Below are 18,223 nucleotides of genomic sequence, written 5' to 3'. Positions count from 1 at the left end.
CCCAAATAAAGAGTTCAAGAGCTGCCTCTGTTGGAAGTATTTTGTCATCGTGACCAGAGAGCATTTCCACAACTGACTAGGGTGCTGGCTGGCCTCTGGGCTGCGAGAAAAAAAATCTGAAGCTAACTGCTGGTGTCATTCCCTACCCAATGACAACAGCCAGCCAAGAGCCAGACTCGGTGCCAAGGTGTGTATGCATATTGTCAGTTCATTCGGGCAAGTAACAGTCCATCAGTTATATATAATCAAGTCAGTGAGCTTCATTCTTCCTTTAGAGAAGGAAAAAAAAAAAAACCTGAGAGCAAAATTATGTGAAACAGTTAAAGAGTAAGTGGGAAATGCCAAAAACAGTAACATCATTTTTAAACAGTTGGGGGTTGGGGGGGGGATGCAAAATGCGTTTAGAAGCCACACCTTCCTGGGGTTCTGTCTGCAAGTCTGTGGCTCTGGGGAACAGCTGAGGTCTCCGGGGGAAGGAAAATAAGTAAAGAACAGCAGCACATCAGGGATCGTCCAAAGTTGGACGCCTCCACTCTTGCAAGCCTCAGTCCCAGATCCTTTCTGGGCAAACACACAGCCCGAGGAAAGGAAAACTAGCAAAACAGTCTTTGCACAGAACAATAGATGGAGTTTCGTTTTGGTTTCACACTCAGATATAACGTGGTTATAATTTTTTTTTTTTTTTTTGCTATATTAATAAAAGTCAGAGAGTGGAGTTTGGAAGTGTTCGGAAGCTGGAGAACAGAAAGGCTCGCCGCTGCTCCTTAGCGTGCTTCGGCGACAGCAAAGTCGTGGGAAAGCGAGAAGACAGCTGTTTCCAGGCAAAGGGCCCAGGACTGTTCACCATCAACCACCAGAGTCTCCAAAGCTCCAGAGAAACACGCCCAGAGCGACGCCCGGGCACATGTGCGGGGCTCGGAACAGCGCGGGGCGCGCGTGTCCGCCCCTCCCGCCCCGGCCCCCGGGGACACCCGGCGCAGGTGAGGGAGCCCGGCGGTCAGGCGACCGCGACGTACGGGTTCAAGTCCCGCGGACTCCCGGATACCCTCACACAGCGCGGGGCGCTCCAAGCTCTGCGCTCTCGCCCCCCGCCCGAGGAATCCCCTGCCTCGTCCCTACCCAGCCCACAACAAAGGCGGCTCCCCAAGGCGTGCGCCATCGCAGCCCACGGGGGTCCCCAGCGGGGACCGGTCGGGAGAGTGCGCCTGGCGGTGGCGCGCGCGCGCGACCCCCGGGCCCGGAGGGCGGCTCCGGCCGGGGACAAAGGGGCCGCGCGGGGCGCCGGGGCGCGGGGCGGGACGCCGGCAGCTCAGCCGGCCGGGACTCACCTTCGCGGCGGCCCGGCTGCTCTCCTCGTGGAGCAGGAGCGCGGCGAGCAGCAGCAGCCAGACGCCGAGCCGGGGCCCCATGGCGGCGCGCCCGGGGCGGCGGGGACCGGCGGGGGGCGGCGAGGGACGGCAGAGCCGGCGGCCGGGCTCTCGCGGGCGGCGGCGGGCGGCTCACTCTGGCAGGGCTGGGGCTCGAGCGCGGCGCACCGTCCCGGGCGCGGCGGCTCGCGGCGGAGACCTGGGCTCGGCCAGGCGAGCTCCCCAATTTGTTGGCGCTGCCCCTCCCCTCGGCGGCGGGGGCGGGCAATGCCTCAAAGGGGGAGGACCCTGCGGCGCGGGTAAGAGGCCGCCGAGCGCGCGGCCGGGCGACTGTGGCCGCCGCGCGCCGGGACGCAGGGCTCCGCGCTCTGCACCCGCCGCCGCCGCCGCCCGCCGCCCGCCGCGCGCCCCGCGCCCCGCGCTCGCCTACCGGGCCCAGCTCCGAGGGCAGACGCGCGGGCCCGAAGCCGGCCCCGGAGGGCGATCGCGCCTCTCCTGCCGCCCGCGGCGCTGCCGGAGGGCGGATGCGCGCGGACCGCCGCCGCTGAAGCCAGGCCCGAGGTGAGAGCGGCCCCGAGACTCCGGGACCCGCCAGAGGGCAGGGACGGCGAGCTCCCCGTGCCGCCGGGGCTGCACGCTCGGCTCTCGGGTCAGGCAGGGGAGAGGCGATGGGGCGGCCGCTGCGGAGCGGCCCCAACCCGGGCCTGGGGGGGCAGGCTCCCCTCTCCCCGGCAGGGTCGCGGGGCGGCTCTCGGTCCACTCCCCGCTTTCCCCCGTCTCGCGTTCCGAGGCGGGCGGCGAGTTTGCCCTCTCCCCGGCCAAGCTAAGCCCTCTTTGTCTCGCCTTACAGGCTAATAGGGACCGATTGGAGCCCAGAGGGGCCGGACTGGGAGCATGGACAGAGAGCTGCGCGCCGCGGCGCGCCCTGCCCTACGGCGGTAAGCGACTTTCTGCCCGGCCCCTGGGTCCCGCGCGCGTCCTTTTAGGAACTGCCGGGGCCACGCACTCACGGCGCTCTTCCTCTCCCATCAGGTGGCTGCTGCTGGGGTCCGTGACCGTGGGGCTGCTGGCCCAGAGCGTCCTGGCGGTAAGTCCTGACTCTCGTTCTGGGCTGGTTGGCGAGCCGGAGAGAATCTTGGCTCTTGGTTGGGTCACCGAGTAGCGTTGCCAGAAAGCAGCTGGTGCTCACCTGAGCGCGGGTCTGTGTGTGTGTGTGTGTGTGTGTGTGTGTGTGTACTTGTGTGTCCGGGGCAGCCGGTACCCAGCCCAGGCTTTGAGAAAGTTCGCCTTACCCCGCGAGGGCTCTGGTTTGCCTTTCCTTGGGTTCCCCTTCAATCCTGTGCGTTACAGGCGTCGGCTCATCCTTGGGAACCAGTAATTAAAAACATGACCCGCGGCATCCTTTCCCCTCCTTTGAGCAAAGCCCTTGGTTACAAGCAAAGCTGGGCCTTACAGTCTAGGCCGTCAGACACGTGGTTCCCAGGCGCCAGGCTTGGGAGGAGAATGGCCTGTGTGGCATCAGAAGCTGGTGTGGGGTCCTGCCCTTGGCAGAGTTTTCTTGTCCTTTCGAAAGAGGGGTTCTTGGGGGGAGGGGGGTCGGGACCAGGAGAACCTGGGACTTTGTACTCCTGGAAACTGGGAGAGGGAACAATGGTAGAAAGTTCCATTTTCTTGCAAGATGTGCTCTGGCCAGGGGTGGACCAAGGTGGGGGTAGTGCCTCTCCCAAGCCCTGCCATTCAAAGTGACTCTGTGAGTATCCATCCCTGCGCCAGGATTGCATGGTGGGATGTTGTACGTTGTCATAGGAGCCACTTCACAAGAGCTCCATGTGGTGTGCCTGGGCTGTCACAGGCCTGCTGGTTGCTTTCAGCTGAAGGCCCAAATGTTTTAAGTGGGACTGAAAATCGAGAAGACTTGCCAGGGTCCTGGACTCCCCTCTCCTCCTCTGTCTGCTGGAATATCGGGACACCTGGTGTCCTAGGGGGCTCCCCTGAGCCGCCCCCTACCCCCCCCCCATCCCCACTCTGGGTAGTGGAGAGCTGTGTTCATGGCTTGGTTTGAATTCTGTTATTTCCACATTTTTCCGTCCTCATGTAACACAAACGAGGATTTTGCAGGCTGTGAGTGAGGAAGCGCTGTCTGGGAAGGAACCTGGAGCCTCACCTTTCTGCCGTCTTCTCCTCCAGGTCAGGGCCCAGATTGGGAGTCAGAAGAGAACTCTGTAGACTTTGACCAGAGGGTTCCAGACCCAGTTTTCTTCCAGCTCAGGATGTGTCTCATTCCTTTCCACACGTCCCAGATTTAAGATCAGAGACTAGATATTTGAACCAGCCCATTGACCCTTATGAATCCTTATGCACACATGACGTGCAAGACTTGGCTCAGAGCTGGGAGCAGGGGCAGCACACACACACACACTCACACACTCACACTCAGAGGAGGAGCAGGCAGCTCCTGCAAAGGAAGACGCGCCGTCCCGTGTGGTGTGTGCACTGCCCTGCTCTCCCTCCCACACCCCCTTGTCCCCTTTAACCACTTTCGTAAACATGACTGTGTTCCTTCCAGAGGATGATGAGAATCTTACGTGGGACTGAGCCTAAAATTGGCGGAAAGGGCTCTGTGTCAGAAGTGTGTGTGTGTGTGTGTGTGTGTGTGCGCGCGTGCACGCGCACTCAAGTCGTGCCTGACTCTCTGCAACCCCATGGACTGCAGCCCACCAGGTTCGTCTGTCTGTGAGCTTCTCCAGGCAAGAATCCTGGAGTGGGTTGCCATTCCCTTCTCCAGGGGGTCTTCCCAGAGATGAAACCCGCATGGCAGGCAGGTTCTTTATCGCTAGCAGCACGTGGGAAGCACCCATGTCAGAAGACCTGAGAGCCAAAGGCAGCTCTGCCCTGATCTCATCAATCCTGAGCCTGGGTTCCCTCACTCTGAGCAGGCAGAGGCTACCCCCAACTTGTGGGATGCAGCACATCTCTGTGCCTTCCCCTAAAGCCTCTGAGATGCTGCAAACCCATCTGAGTCCCTGCTGCCTGGCCCTTCGATGGGACCCAGAGCGTTTATTGCCTAGCAGTGCTTCTCAAAGGACAACCCTTGGACCCTTACATGCATCTGGAAAGCCTGGTTAAAAATTCAGAACTCTGGTCCACATCTCAGATCTCCTGATCAGGCTTTCTGGGGTGGAGCCTGGGTGTCTGCATTCCCACTTGGGGAATGCCAAAGTTTAGGGCCACTGAGTTAGACTATTGGGTTGGAAGGCACTGGAGTCACTTGTGGGTTTATTTCATTTCCCTTTGCTTTAGACTCTAAAACAGATACTTCTGAGTCGTTTTACTAGAGACATATCGATACATATTATTCAACAGGCATGGAGTTTGTAATGTTCAACAATAGACCTTCCACTTAACTATCTTCTTATTGACCACTGGCTTTAATTACTGTTACTCATGCAACAGTGCCTTAATCCTTAACTGGTTTTCTTAAAAATCTTTTCTTCCTTGTGGCAAGCACAGTTCCTGCCCAGCTCCTGTCTGCCACACTCAAGAATCCTGTTTCTTTGCTCATTTGTGCCAGAGTCTTCCCAGGGGAAGGTCGATTTAGTAAAATGGGCTGCTGATCGTAACGATGAGTTTCGTAGCAGAAGCAACTGAAAATGGCTAGCAGAGGAGGTGAATAATTATTTAAAGTATACTTGCTATGAGCAGATCTGTGTGCCTTAATCCATCTGAGCCTCATAGAAAAGCACGCCTACCTGAGTAGGTAACTCTTATTATCCCCATTTTGCAGATTAGAAAACAGAGGCACAAAGAGTTTAAGCACGCCTTGCCCATGGTGTCTCTCTGTAAGCAATGGATTTGAACCCAGGTGTCTCCCCACAGCTCGATTTCCCGGGATCAGACTGTAAGTCAACTGCTGGGCTTCAGCAGTTGGGTCTCCTGGCCGTGGTTTCTTTGCTCTGGACAGAGATGAGCCGAGTAAAGCCCCCCGGCTGACTGAAGAGCAGGCGCCTAGAGGAGGGGAGAGGCCACTCCACCCAGTGTCCAGCGGAGGAAGGTCTCCGGTCCCCTGGCAGCCTGCGCTCGGGGCCCCACGGGGGCACACACGCCCTGTCCCCGTGCCTTCCTGCAGCTGCCCGGCCTGCGGGCGGGGCCAGGGTGTGGGTGCCCAGCAGATGGCCCGTCCTCAGTGACCACCAGCCCTGACTTTGAAGACGGGTTCCCTGGACATGTGAGCCCCCACAGATCTCCATTGCTTCTTACCTCCAGAGATGAGATAGCAGCCTTACAGATCTAAGAGGGCAGTCCTGTGCAGTTCTGGGGTGGGGGGAGAATTCCAGAGAACAAAGACTTTCCTGAGATCAAACATGCTGTGGGTTGGGCTGACCTCCTGACCCCAGCCAGGGTCTTAGATTCTCCAGTTATCAGGGGCCAGCTAGGACAGCCGGGCACACAGGCACTGTCTGGCCCCGGTAAGTGCTGGGCTCCAGACCGCCTTCCCACCAGCTTGGATTTCCAGGCACCTCCCAGGGCTCCAGGCTCTGGAAAATTCTCTGGGTGCTCTTGCACACTGCCACATCTTTCCCTCCCTCCAAGGAAAGAAGAGAAAGAGAAGGAATATGTTCTTCAGGTTTTCTCTTCTTCCAATCAGCTTATCGATAAGTTATGGCAAATGGACAGTGCGCATTCCCCATGCTCGCCTCCTGGAGATCAGGGCTTTCCTAGAATTCCCTGGAGCTCTAGTCCTATTGTTCAAAGCCTGAGTCCCTCCAAAGAAGGGAAATATCTCAAGGTTCCTCCTCTGTTGATGGAAAAGCAAGCAAATCTCCAACTCTGGTACACTCTTAAAGCACTCCTGTCTGTGTGGCTTGTCTGGCTGTAGATAATGTCAGAGAGTTGTCACAGCATCCCAGAGCAAGACGCAGGTACAAGGGGGTCAGAGGGCCCCTGGCTTCCCCACTGCCCATGGGTATACCTAGAACCAGAAAAAGGGGGAAAAGAAAAAGTGGAATTCAAGTGGAAAGTTCTAGAATAGAACACAAGGATTTTACTAAAATAATAAAAATCAAAGCATGGTCTGTCTTCCTGAAGAGAGGGTAAAAGAACAGTAGGTTAGGCTTCAATTAGTTGATAGAGAAAATGCGAGAGGAAGATACAAGTGAGATAACCCTTTTCAATGACGATGATGTAATGAAGGTCTCAGCACCTGGAAGGTGGTGGTTTTGGAATATCTGGTACTTTCTATCTGAAAAAGAGCTAAGAACCCCTGATTAGAGGACTTTAGAGGAGGCTGTGAAGTCAGCCTCCCGCCAGACCTGGTGGTGCCATCGCTGACGTGGAAGGCGGTGGGTGAGTGGGGGGCCCCCTGGCCCTGGCTGGTTCTGTGCAGGAGTTGGTGGCCTCCACGGCCAGGGGCCCACACAGCAGAGTTGGGGGGCAACCAAGCTCCACCCGGGTGTGGCTCCAACTGGCTGGGTGACCCCAGAGCCCAGTCACTGAACATTGCGAGGCAGGGCTGGTGTCTGTGCTGGGATGCCCCCGGGGGCCAGTCACCCTGGGCAGTCAGAGAGTCAGAGCTGAGGACAGGGGCCCCCCGGCTGTCCATCCCAGGCCGTCCCCAGGCTGGACCCTCACGCTTCCCAGCTTAACCCCAGGAAAGCGGTGCTGTTCCAGGCAGGCATCTGGGCTGCTGCAGAGTTGCGTGTGATATGCTGCTTGGGGCTGCTTATCTGTGGAGGGGGCGGGGGGGGGGGCAGCCGGGGGAGCTTGTGTGAATGATACCTGATCAGCTGCAGCGAGAGGCCTGGCAGGGTATCTGTGCCCACCTCCTGGCCCCTCCCAGTGGCTGCTCCCGCCCTTAATGAGACTCTCCAGGGACAAGCCTGAATGACTCACTCACCCTGGTTTCATCACCTCCCTAGGGGTCTGTGACTTTTTTTTCTTTTCTGATTATCTATGAAAGAGGATTAGGCAAAGATTCCCTGGAAGGAGGGCATGGCAACCCACTCCAGTGTTCTTGCCTAGAGAATCTCATGGACAGAGGAGCCGGGTGGGGCCACAGTTCATAGGGTGGAAAAGAACTGGACCGGAGGGAAGCGGGTTAGCTCACACCCGCACGAAAGAAGACGAGAAGGTGTCTAATCTTAGGGAGACTTTGTGGGTTTCTTCAGCCCCATCCGTGCGGTCAGGGAGGGAATTTCAAAGGACTTGCCTGCAGCCCTGCCCCACCTCCCGGATCCTAAGCCCTTGGGCGCCTGGATCAGTCTCCCAGGTTGGAGTCCCCTATCCCCGCCCCACCCCGCACTGGGTGTTCTGTTCGAATGTGATCAGGCTGCCGCTGAAGCCACGAGTTCTTTCAAGACAGTACTCCTCTCAGTGCAGCGTGGGGCCCTAGATCAGATCCTGGGAGAGACAGAGGACACTGGTGGAAAAACTGGGGCAATGCTGATAGTCTGTGATTTGGCGAATGCACGCGTGTTAATCTCTAGCTTTGACACAAATGGGCTGAAGTTATGTAAGACGGTGACATGACATCCTCGTGTCTGGGTGAAGGGTTGAATGGGAACTTCAAACTCCCTTTGCAATGTTTTGGCCAGTAGCATTCATTTCACAGTAAAATACTGCGGACATGAGTTTGCGCAGGCTCCGGGAAATGGTGATGGAGAGGGAGATGCTCTCGCCTGGGGTGATGCATTCCAGGGGGTCCAAAGAGCTGGACACGACTGAGTGACTGAACAGGCTGACTGAGAAGTCACGGACCACTCGCTGCAAGCGTGCCTCTTCCAGACGGACAGGGGCACAGCGGGTGCAGAGGCAGCAAGTGTACCCCAAGGACCAGCGAGAGGGGATAGTGTCCCCGCGCTGTGCTCTGATAGAAAAAGCAAACACAAGGCCCTTCTGTGTCTTCAGAAATCTAGCAGAAGCGGCCCCTGCCAGGGGCAAGGGCTTTGGTCCCCCCAACGGGTGGAGTTCTTTAACAGGAAGGGGTGGAAAGGCGTCTTCATGGAGTTTCCATAGCTCGGCATCTCCAAGGGGCCCCAGGGCTGAGCTACAATGCCCTCCCTCTTCTCGCTGGTCTGGCGGGAGGAGGCGGGCGGCGGGGGCGGGGAACATGGTTGCAGTGGTGTTCGCTGAGGTCGGGATGGTACAGCGGGTTTGCAGGACAGTCATTTCCAGGAGGGCTTGCCACGCTCACACCTCTGGCTCACCAGCTCGTCAGGCCAGCGTCCCCAGGGGCTGTACGGGAAAGGAGAGCCCCACACCCACCCCGTTGCATGTCTGGGACACTCGGTGGACAGCAGCGATGCAGGTCCAGGGTCCCCGAGCCCCCACACACACAGGCTCCCTGCGTGGCTCTGGAATTTGGAACAGTCGTTAAGTGACCACAACCGCTACTGCACTCACGGGCCAGCAGCGGTCACCTCGCACTTCACCTCTGCCACCACCCCCAGGAGCAGAGCAGCCCTGGCCAGTCGGAGGCCCCTTGTAGCGTATGTCAGAATCTCTGTCCCTTGGAAAGGCCCCTTTTCAGAGTCTAATTAAAATGCCCCCCCATGACCATTAAGAGAGCCAGGACTTTAAATCATCGTCCACAATCGCTGTGCACGTTAAGCATTTGTCTTCACTCATGTAATTCCCTCTACTGGAATGACAGACACCACAACCCAAGGCGCTGGGCACTTAGCATCTCTCCTCCAGGTCTGATCCACCTGGCATCATATGAGCAAGGGCCTGAAATATGGTCGGCACCCAATAAAGCGTCCGTTCCATACGTGAGTGAAGGGGCAGTGAGTTGAAAGTACTGAAACAGACCTCTTAGATGAGAAATACACTCATGGAGCGGCGAGGGAAGGTTAGATTACAATATAGTTGTTCTCCATGTGGATTTTTTCCCCCAATTAAATGCTGCCCCTCACCGGCTGAAGCTAGCTGTTCACGATGATAAAGGAACCGCTGATCTGTCTGTGAAAGATTTGCATTTTTTCCGAGGGATTGTTTCGGCCCCACCCCTAAAATTCCTATTCTGTTGCTTTTGCCCAGGTCAGTGATCTCCCATGTGGGAATTACGGAAGAATTTGTGTTGTTGGATTGCACAGGCCTATTTTCTGGTACCTGGTGGGAATTACATAACGCTGTGTTTTTCTGCATGTCGAGCACTTCTGGGTGCGTGCCTGTCTTTGTGCGGTGGTGTGGGCCCCGTGAGCAGAGGGAAGGGCTTGTGCTCGGGGACACGGTCAAAGGCACGTGCTCCCTGGGTGCCTCCCCGCTCTGGTTTGTCCATTAGAAAAAAGAGAAAGCTGATGAACAACTGCTGGGCAGTAGCTGCAGACTGATGGAAGGAGGGACATGGGGACAGACCCACAGCCCTCCCCTCCTCTGCCCTCGCCCCTGTCCCTGCCTCCAGGTTGGAGAAAAGGAGGTGTCCTCCACGAGTGTCTTTGTGGATTCCCCTGGGATTGACTTATGACAGAGGAGCCCCTAAAGGAAGCTTCCAGCATTCCAGAACCCCAGGGGCAGCTAAAATCTCCCACAGGAGAAACAGCAATTTGGTGCCAGAGACGGATCCCAGCCCACAGGTCTGATCATCCCGCTTAACAGGTGTGCAGACGGAAGCACACAGGTTAGGGCACTCAGTAAGGGCAATAAGGAATAAGGCTGGGAGTGAAGCCCAGGAGTGGCTGGTTCCGTCACCCCTGCTCTTACCGTGGAGCTAGGCCAGCAGATCCGAGCCACAGGGGGTGTGTGTGCACACTTGAAATATGCAAAATGTTGGATGTGTAAGAGACACATGTGTGTTACATGTGTACATTGTTATCTACATGGGATGTAGATAGATGATTATAGGAAGATAGATGATTGATAGAGATAGAAACACGCAAAATGTTAGATTTGTAAAATGCACACATGTATGTTATATGTATACATTGTTACATGGAACATAAGTGAAGGGTTAGTTGCTCAGTCGTGTCTGACTCTTTGCGGCCCTATGGACTGGGACTTGCCAGGCTCCTGTGTCCATGGGATTCTTCAGGCAAGAATAGTGGAGTGGGTTGCTGTTTCCTTTTCCAGGTTTGGAATATAGATAGATAACTGATTATAGGTATATAGATGATTGACAGAGATAGAAAGTAGACACATAGATGGATAATAGATAAGTTGATAGATGATAGATAGATAGATAGTAGATGGATAGATGGGCTTCCCTGGCAGCTCAGGTGGTAAAGAATCTGCCTGCAATGCAGGACACCAGGTTCAATCCCTGGGTCAGGAAGATCCCCTTTATAAGAGAATGGCTACCCTCTTTGGTATTCTTGCCTGGAGAATTCCATGGACAGAGGAGCCTGGTGGGCTGCAGTCCCTGGGGTCTCAAAGGGTCGGACATGACTGAGTGACTAACACATGCAGAGATGGATAGATAGATATGGAAATGAGAGGGGGAAATAAAGAACACAGAACACTCACACTCTCAAACCCACACACACACACACACACGGCCCTTGGATGCCCTAGCTCCTTTCTCCATGAGCACTCCCCAGGCAGGAGAATGACTGTCGATAGACAGCGTCAGGCAGACCTCTTAGGGAACATCTTTCTGGGGTCCCTCTGCAGAGGGACAGACGTCCAAGTATGATGACTAGCAGCTTGTGAACGCTGAACAGAGACTAGAAAGGCTGCAAGGGGAAAGACCCTGGAGGATGACCAAGGAGGACATGGGAGCGGGCAGGGGGAGCCGATCAGCAGGACAGAGTCCCCAAACCCTCCTTCTCCGGGTCCTTTTCAAAATCCCAGGCAGTGGGGATGAGTGTACTGCAGCCACGCAAGGGCGGGGCCGTGCAAACACAGCATCCTCTCAGAGCAGATGGAGAGCCTGTTGGAAAACTGGGAGTCCTGACATGGAGAAAGATTTACGGAAGCCCCCAGGGAGTAAGAGACCCTCCTAAATTATCGTAGCTGTGCAGGGGACCCCCGGACAGCAGCGGCCTGACGCCAGACTCCATTTTTCCTGGACCGGTGCCATCTTCCCTGCATGGGGTCCGCTTGCACCACTGTTTTCTGTCCTGATGTTTTTCAGCAGAGTTCCCACGTACCAACATGCAGACAGGCGTGGTCTGTTAAACTGCATTGGAGCATCTGGGTTGGAGTCGCATGACCAGAAAAAGTCACTTTTCCTTTCTCTGTCTCCTTTTCTTTGTATTAATATAAAACAGGAATGTTAATACCTATGTCACAAGTCACGGTGAGATCATTTACGACCTGATTCTACTAAGAATAATGTTCACTCACAAGTCATGTGCACCAGTCCTTCATGGGCTCGGGTCTGGGTCCCCGAGGAGAACAGGCCAAGAGCAGTGGGAGGGGGGTGTTCTGAGCATGTGCATGTGTGTGTGTGTGTTTGCACACACATGCATTTGGGTAGGCGTTTCCAACTGTCTGATGGAATTTCTAAGTTGGACATGCCACCTGGAGCGTCCTTGGGGAGCGGGCAGCCCACAGAGGCCCCACTGTCGAGGGGAGGAGAGCCACTGTGGGCTCACTGGCACAGCACACGTGCCCTGCGTGTGGCCCGGGGGGCGGAGGAGAGGAGCGTCCCTGCCCAGACGGGGACCCGGCATGCTGAGACCCTGTCTGGGGGGAGCAGCTGAACGGCCAGGAGCCTGAGCTGGGCACCTGCTCCCCACTGCGTGTGCATCCACTTGGCGAGATAGGTGCCGGGGCATCTTCCCAAAGCCTCTGGATGGTTGTTTATATTTTCCAAGTTTGAAAAGCACCCGGCAAGTGAAGAATGTTAATTTTAATTAAAGTGAGGTCAAGGTGTGACTAAATTATTTCCAGAACAAATGGAAAGACTTACAAAGAACATGTTGTTCAAAGAATTCTGAGATCCAAGTATCAGTTAACAAAGCAAGAAAACTCTAGAGGCTTTGGTTTGGCACCGTGGCACAGAAGACACGCCCAGAGCCTCAGGAGAGGATGTCGTTGTCCTCTAAGGGGCAGAGACCGCCCCCAGCCTTCGCCTGCAGGCATCAGCAGGGCTGGCTCACACTGTGGTCCCACAGTCCGGTGAACTGGACACACACCCACCCGTTTCCTCCGGAGCCCCCAGGTGAGCCCGGCCTGTGGGGGCCTCTAACAGGAAGAGTCCAGCTAGAAATTCCAGAGGGACAGTCACCCCCATCCTTTTCTTCCTTACTTGGTCATGGTCCTAACTGTCAGAACCGTCCAAATACGGGCCTGAGACTCTCTCCTTTCCTGTCTGAAATCCACCTTCCTTTCCTACCATCCCCCACCAGGTTTGCCTGCTTCCCTCCCCGCCCCACCCCTCCCCTCCAAGACAATCTTAGCTCAGACAGGATTTCCTTCATCTTAGTCATCAGCTTTTATGGCCCAGCCTCCCCTTCCCGATGCAAAACAAGGAAAGTTCACAGCAAACAGCCTGCAATGGTTTGTATACCTTATGCCAGTGAGTGTGGATATCAGTTTTTATGTCTGTTTATCAACATCAAAATGTCAGAGCCTTGAAAAGGAAATGCGCTTGTGCTGTGAAGTCACACAGTGCAGGGATTGGGGGCTATCTACCTTGGCTTTTGTGAAACTGCAAAAGAGCAAACATGTTCAATTTCCTTGCATTTCTAAAAAGCTGCACAGTTAAAACCACAATGACGATTTTGGCAAAAATCATCCGTGTTTGAAATGATGGTAGGGAACAGGTCTGGTTCCCACCATCACAGAGGAACAGGCCCTGGGGGCGTGAGAGGACGCATTCCTTCCAAGCCTTAAAGGATTTCCTGCGGCTTCCAGGGAGAATGTAGTCTTCATAGTATATCAAGTGATTTTCTGAGGAGCCAGAAAACCTCAGTTACAGGAACAGAAATACAGTTGTCAGATCTGTTCTTGATTGAAAAACAAAGCTCAGCCACCGGCCAGTCGCAGACCCAGGTGCTGGGGCCTGAGGCACAGCCCGCTGTATGCGGTCCAAGGCCCCTCTGGCCACTGGTGACCCAGTCCTTGGACCTGGCTCTGCGTTGTGGTTGGATTCGCACCACATTTGAGCCCTTGAGCTTTGATTGGTCTGTGAGCCTGAGCTCCTGCCCTGTGATTCGCGGGTGAGCCTGAGCTCCTGAGCTGTGATTGGTGGATGAGCCTGGACCCCTGAACTGTGATTGGTGGGTGGGTCTGAGTTCCTGCTCTGTGATTGGCGAGGGATTTCTTTGCTTTTCAATGGGAGCGGTTTGTTATCTAGAAATTGGAATGTCATGTTCTAGAAATAAATGAATTACCTTACTCCAGAGGCGGAAGGAAGTAAGATTAGTCATGCTCACTCTGGATTTTTTTTTAAGCCCCCAAATTCCTTAATTAGGAAGTAAAAGCAGTTGAGACGCGCCTTGACTCCTGTCTAGAAGTTCCAGAATAGGGAATGTCTGTCTGCACCACAATGATGCTTCAAATTTAGAAAGGCTTGTTCCACAAGCAGAGTCAAACCTGGGCTATCCCTTCTGTGTTCATTAAAGTGAGAGCAAAACCAGCACAGTGTCCCAAAAGAAAGGGAATTTATTTAAAAGCGGTTATACATCGGTTCGGTGCTTACCAGGTGGCTCAGTGGTAAAGAATGCCCCTGCAGTGAAGGAGACGCAGGTTCCATCCCTGGGTGGGGACGATCCCCTGGAGGAGGACATGGCAGCCCACTCTTGTGTTCTTGCCTGGGAAGTCCCATGGACAGAGGAGGCTGGCAGGTACAGTCCATGGGGTCACAAAGACTCAGACACGACTGAGTCTCAGAACATGCATACACACACGTCTATACATACATTTCACCCAGTTTTAGAATTGTCTGTCTCCTTTTTACAGTTCCTTGGACAAAAATCTCGATCCTCCTAATTCTTGAGTGAGGACAAAAGGCTAAGGCTGTTTATTCTGCCAACATTTTTGCCTTTGTGTTGGTTTTTCTTCCTCATTGGGTTTAATTAACTAAAGTCTCTAAGGATAAACATAGAAAAAAGTCAGGCTCCATGAGGGTTTTTTTTTTAACTCCTCACATTGAAAAGTTGTCCTAGCTCTTCATTCTTGCTAAGTAGTTCATATGTTAAAAATTAGATACATTTCCTGAAATTATAAACAAAACCTTGACATGTGATTCATACATCACATACACTACACATGTAGTGTTTGTAAACTAATCACTTGTAAATGGCCTCATTAGTGAGACCTCAGGCCTCTTGTGTATCTGCTGCTGCTGCTAAGTCACTTCAGTCGTGTCCGACTCCGTGCGACCCCACAGACGGCAGCCCACCAGGCTCCCCCGTCCTTGGGATTCTCCAGGCAAGAACACTGGAGTGGGTTGCCATTTCCTTCTCCAATGCTTGAAAGTGAAAAGTGAAAGTGAAGTCGCTCAGTTGTGTCCGACTCTTAGCGACCCCATGGACTGCAGCTTACCAGGCTCCTCTATCCATGGGGTTCTCCAGGCAAGAGGACTGGAGTGGGGTGCCATTGCCTTCTCTGCTTGTGTATCTATCTAGTGCCAACCTGTCTGCTTGTCTACTTTTTTAGAACTGTGATAAAAACACACATGACATGAAATTTGCCATCTTAACCATTTTCAAGTGTGCAATTCAGAAGCATTGAAAACATTTACCTTGTTGGGCAATCTGCCTGATTTCCAGAACTTTCTTCATCATCCCAAAGCAAAGTTCTGTCCCATTGAGCAGTTGCTCCTTCTTGCTTCCCCTCACCCAGTCCCTGGCCAGCTCTAGTCTCCCTTTCTGTGAGCTTGCTTGTTTTAGGCACCTTGTGTTGGTAGAGTCTTATTTTAGAGTATTCGTCTTTTTGTGTCTGGCTGATCTCCTGTAGCATAATGTCTGGACGTTTCAAACATGCTGTAGCCTTTGTCAGAATTTCCTTCCTTTTTGAGGCTGAATAATATTCCTGTACTTTTCTAAGGCATTGTTTTACATTTCGGTTTTATTTTGTTGGCTGATGGGTTTCGGTGGTTCGTGTCAAGTTTAGAAGCAGCACATGGGCGCGTTGGCCACTCAGCTTCTGTGCTTGGGTCTCTGAGACTGGTCTTCCCACTTCTGCTTAGCTCAGTGTAGCCCTCGGGATGCGGGTCTTGGCTTCCGGACCATGTTGATTACTCACAGATAGAGTGAGTCCTGCAGGCTCCCTGTTTCTGACACTCTGAGCCCAAGCTCTGTGTCCCCACCGCTGATCTCTTGGTCTGAGAGATGCCAACGGACAAGGGTGTGGATCCAGTGAAAACCCGAGGCCGATCCCCAGGAATTCTGGGGTGGAGTTTGAGGGCCTGTGGCCACATCACTGATTTGGAGCCCACAGGTAGGCTTATCTGAGGCTCACTGGCTGCTCAGATGCTCTCCTCTGCACTCTCTGGGTGGGACCGGTCAGTAGGCTCTGACCCAGCACCCAGAGGAGGGGTGGTCCCAGAAGCAGCCTCCTGCTGGGGACCATATCGCATGTTGGCACGAGGTGCCCCTGGATTGCCTGGCACCTATTTTTCTATGGCTTTTTTTCCTCTTGCAAGTTAGTGGTGTTGACCGTGTCTCTCTAATACTCGCTCCTCTGAAATGACGAGTTGCAGGGTTTACATGAGTGAGGGTCAGGGAAGTGGAGGATCTGAGTCCCGGACAGAAACGTGGCTTCACCTGCCTCCTCTGAGCCCGAAGGTGGGGGGCGCAGGCACAGGGCCTGAGAAAACTCCCAAGGAGGGGGCGCTTGCCCTTCTGCCAAGCGTGAGCGTGGACCCCGTGCACTTCAGGGCCATGGTCATGGGTGCCCAGTGCCCAGTGCAGGTCAAGTGTGGGGGCTGGGATCTGACTCACAGGAGCCCAGCAAGGCGGGGGGAGGCGGGCGTCCTGGTCAGAACGGACGCTCAGTGTTTGGGGGACGTTTTGCTCAGAACCCCAGCACAGGTCGCCCAGCTCAGGGCCAAGGGCACGTCCATCAGAAGCGTGCACCTGCGGCCGTGACGCGCGCTCCACTCTTGGCGGCTCCACTCAATTTGAACTGCTGCATGAAAACTACTGGGGTGGACAGACGTCGGCTTATCTGCAAAGGCAAACTAATGCAAAATATGCTTCCTCTGCAAGACAGAGTGCCAGCTGGGTCCTGGCACGCACTCGGCCAGTGAGGGCTGCGGGCTGAGCTGGGCTTTTTCTTCGGGGCAGAGGAGGTTGGCTAGTGGCCTCCTTTATGCTTCTGGAAGCTCTGTCAAGGGTAGCAATGTGGAAAGGGAACCAGTGACCCAACCTCATGGTCCAGTGGAATGGGAAGGGGGCATCACTCAAACCCCCGCTTATCAATCAAAGCGATAGCTGAACTTGGCCCGGTGACCGCCTCCCCACTGGGCCCGGGATCGAGAGGCTGATGGGGGCAGGGAACGTGCCCGGGAAGTCCCGCTCCCCTGGAAGTGTCGGTCCCTGACATGGAGTCCTCGGAAAGCTCATGAGTTCACGGCTGGAGTCGGAAGAGCCGGGCCAGAGCAGGGCTGGGCAGACTGCGTTTGCTTCCGCAGACTCATGTGCGGTGGTCTGAGCTGGGCCTGGGACCCTGCATTTCTAACCCACTCCCAGGTGATGAGCTGCCGCTGGTCCAGGGACCACAGTTTGTGTATCAAGCCTTAGACAGCCATCTGCAGGGCCCTGTGACTCCTCGGTGGGCCTGTTTGCCACTAGCACGCCGTCGAGAGAGGGTACATCCAGGCCCCCTCGCCTCTAAGAGGTCCTGCCAGGCTTCTAACGTGCTGCAAGAGAAACAGAAGCACACTCCGCTCGCTCACTTGCACAGGCAGTGTTTGGAAAGCCGTGGATAAAAGAAAGATCATTTTCATCCTCTGTTCTCTGGGAGAGTTAAGGACTTTCACTCTTTGCAAAGCATTTTATCTTTTGACACGTAGGGCTGGCTGAGGCCTCTAGGGTCACGTCCTGCCAGGGAGCGCGTTTGACCCTGAGCGCTGCAAAAACAGCCTGTGCGGGGAGGGAAGGGGCCGGGAGAGGGGGCATCATGGCCTATTTCATGGAAACATGTCTATCCCTGATTTAAAAAAAAAAAAGGGTCTTTTTAACACCATCAACCTCAGCTCATCATCGTTTGAACAGTTTAAGCCAGAGAGTGTACATAGTGATCAAAAGTCAACACATTTCGGTGTGGCTGTTCAGAGTCAGGTACTGGAAACAGAACAGCGCTCCTGCGTCACAGAGGGTTTACGTGAAGCCTGTTTCCCATTGAAACGGAATTGGCAGCACACCCCCTCCAGCCTCTTGTCTCTGAGTTGCTCAAGGAGCTCTGTCCCTCGTGGAAGGACACTTGATCTCCCCCAGTGGTGATCAGTCATGCGTCTGACCGCCTCTAGTGAAAGCATCTGTCCGGCAGAGTCCTTTGGAAAATTCCATGTAGAACAAGCATATATTAGAGATACAAGCAGAGGTTAAGCAGGCAGACCTGTCAGGCAGAGGTCTGCGGAGGCAGCCGCTTCGGAAGAGGAGTGGATGGAGGTGGACAACCCTTGGTCTGAGCAGTCACTGAGGCCGTGCGGCCGTGGGCAGGTCCTTCCTGTGGGCTTCATCGCGTGGTCCCCGAACACATCTCTGTCTGTCCTGGAGACTCCGTATTCCCGAAGGTTCTCCTGTCTCCTTCGAGGTACAGACTTTACACTTTGCACGTGGTGGAGGAGGAGGGCCAGGTGTCCCCTCCCAGAGCTTCATTCTAAGTGGTCCGCTTAGAGCCCAGGTGACCTCCGCCCACCCCCAGAGGTGAGGGGCCACGGCCTCACCGGGGTGAGATCTTTAACTCTTCAAGGCGTGTTCTCCTTCTCTGCAAAATGAACTTATGACCCTCTGTCAGCTAGCTGTTGA

At 54.7% G+C, this 18,223-nt stretch overlaps 2 protein-coding genes across 3 annotated transcripts in view; one reads left to right on the top strand and one right to left on the bottom strand.

Moving 5' to 3' along the window:
• Window positions 1-1,563, bottom strand: part of COL4A1 (collagen type IV alpha 1 chain) — a 132,390-nt gene extending 130,827 nt beyond the window's left edge. For both annotated transcript variants that reach the window (XM_070471414.1, XM_070471415.1), the window contains exon 1: window positions 1,329-1,563. In XM_070471414.1, the coding sequence (XP_070327515.1) occupies window positions 1,329-1,409 (81 nt within the window). In that variant the 5' untranslated portion in view covers window positions 1,410-1,563. The remainder of the gene's footprint in view (window positions 1-1,328) is intronic.
• A 275-nt stretch (window positions 1,564-1,838) lies between these two features.
• Window positions 1,839-18,223, top strand: part of COL4A2 (collagen type IV alpha 2 chain) — a 160,532-nt gene continuing 144,147 nt past the window's right edge. Inside the window, exons 1-3 of the mRNA XM_020913460.2 lie at window positions 1,839-1,928; window positions 2,218-2,305; window positions 2,400-2,454. Of these exons, the coding sequence (XP_020769119.2) occupies window positions 2,262-2,305; window positions 2,400-2,454 (99 nt within the window). The 5' untranslated portion in view covers window positions 1,839-1,928; window positions 2,218-2,261. The remainder of the gene's footprint in view (window positions 1,929-2,217; window positions 2,306-2,399; window positions 2,455-18,223) is intronic.

Source organism: Odocoileus virginianus, chromosome 8 (assembly GCF_023699985.2).
Source record: "Odocoileus virginianus isolate 20LAN1187 ecotype Illinois chromosome 8, Ovbor_1.2, whole genome shotgun sequence".
In the NCBI taxonomy this organism is placed as follows: domain Eukaryota; kingdom Metazoa; phylum Chordata; class Mammalia; order Artiodactyla; family Cervidae; genus Odocoileus; species Odocoileus virginianus.
This window is presented reverse-complemented; position numbering and strand designations above follow the sequence as displayed.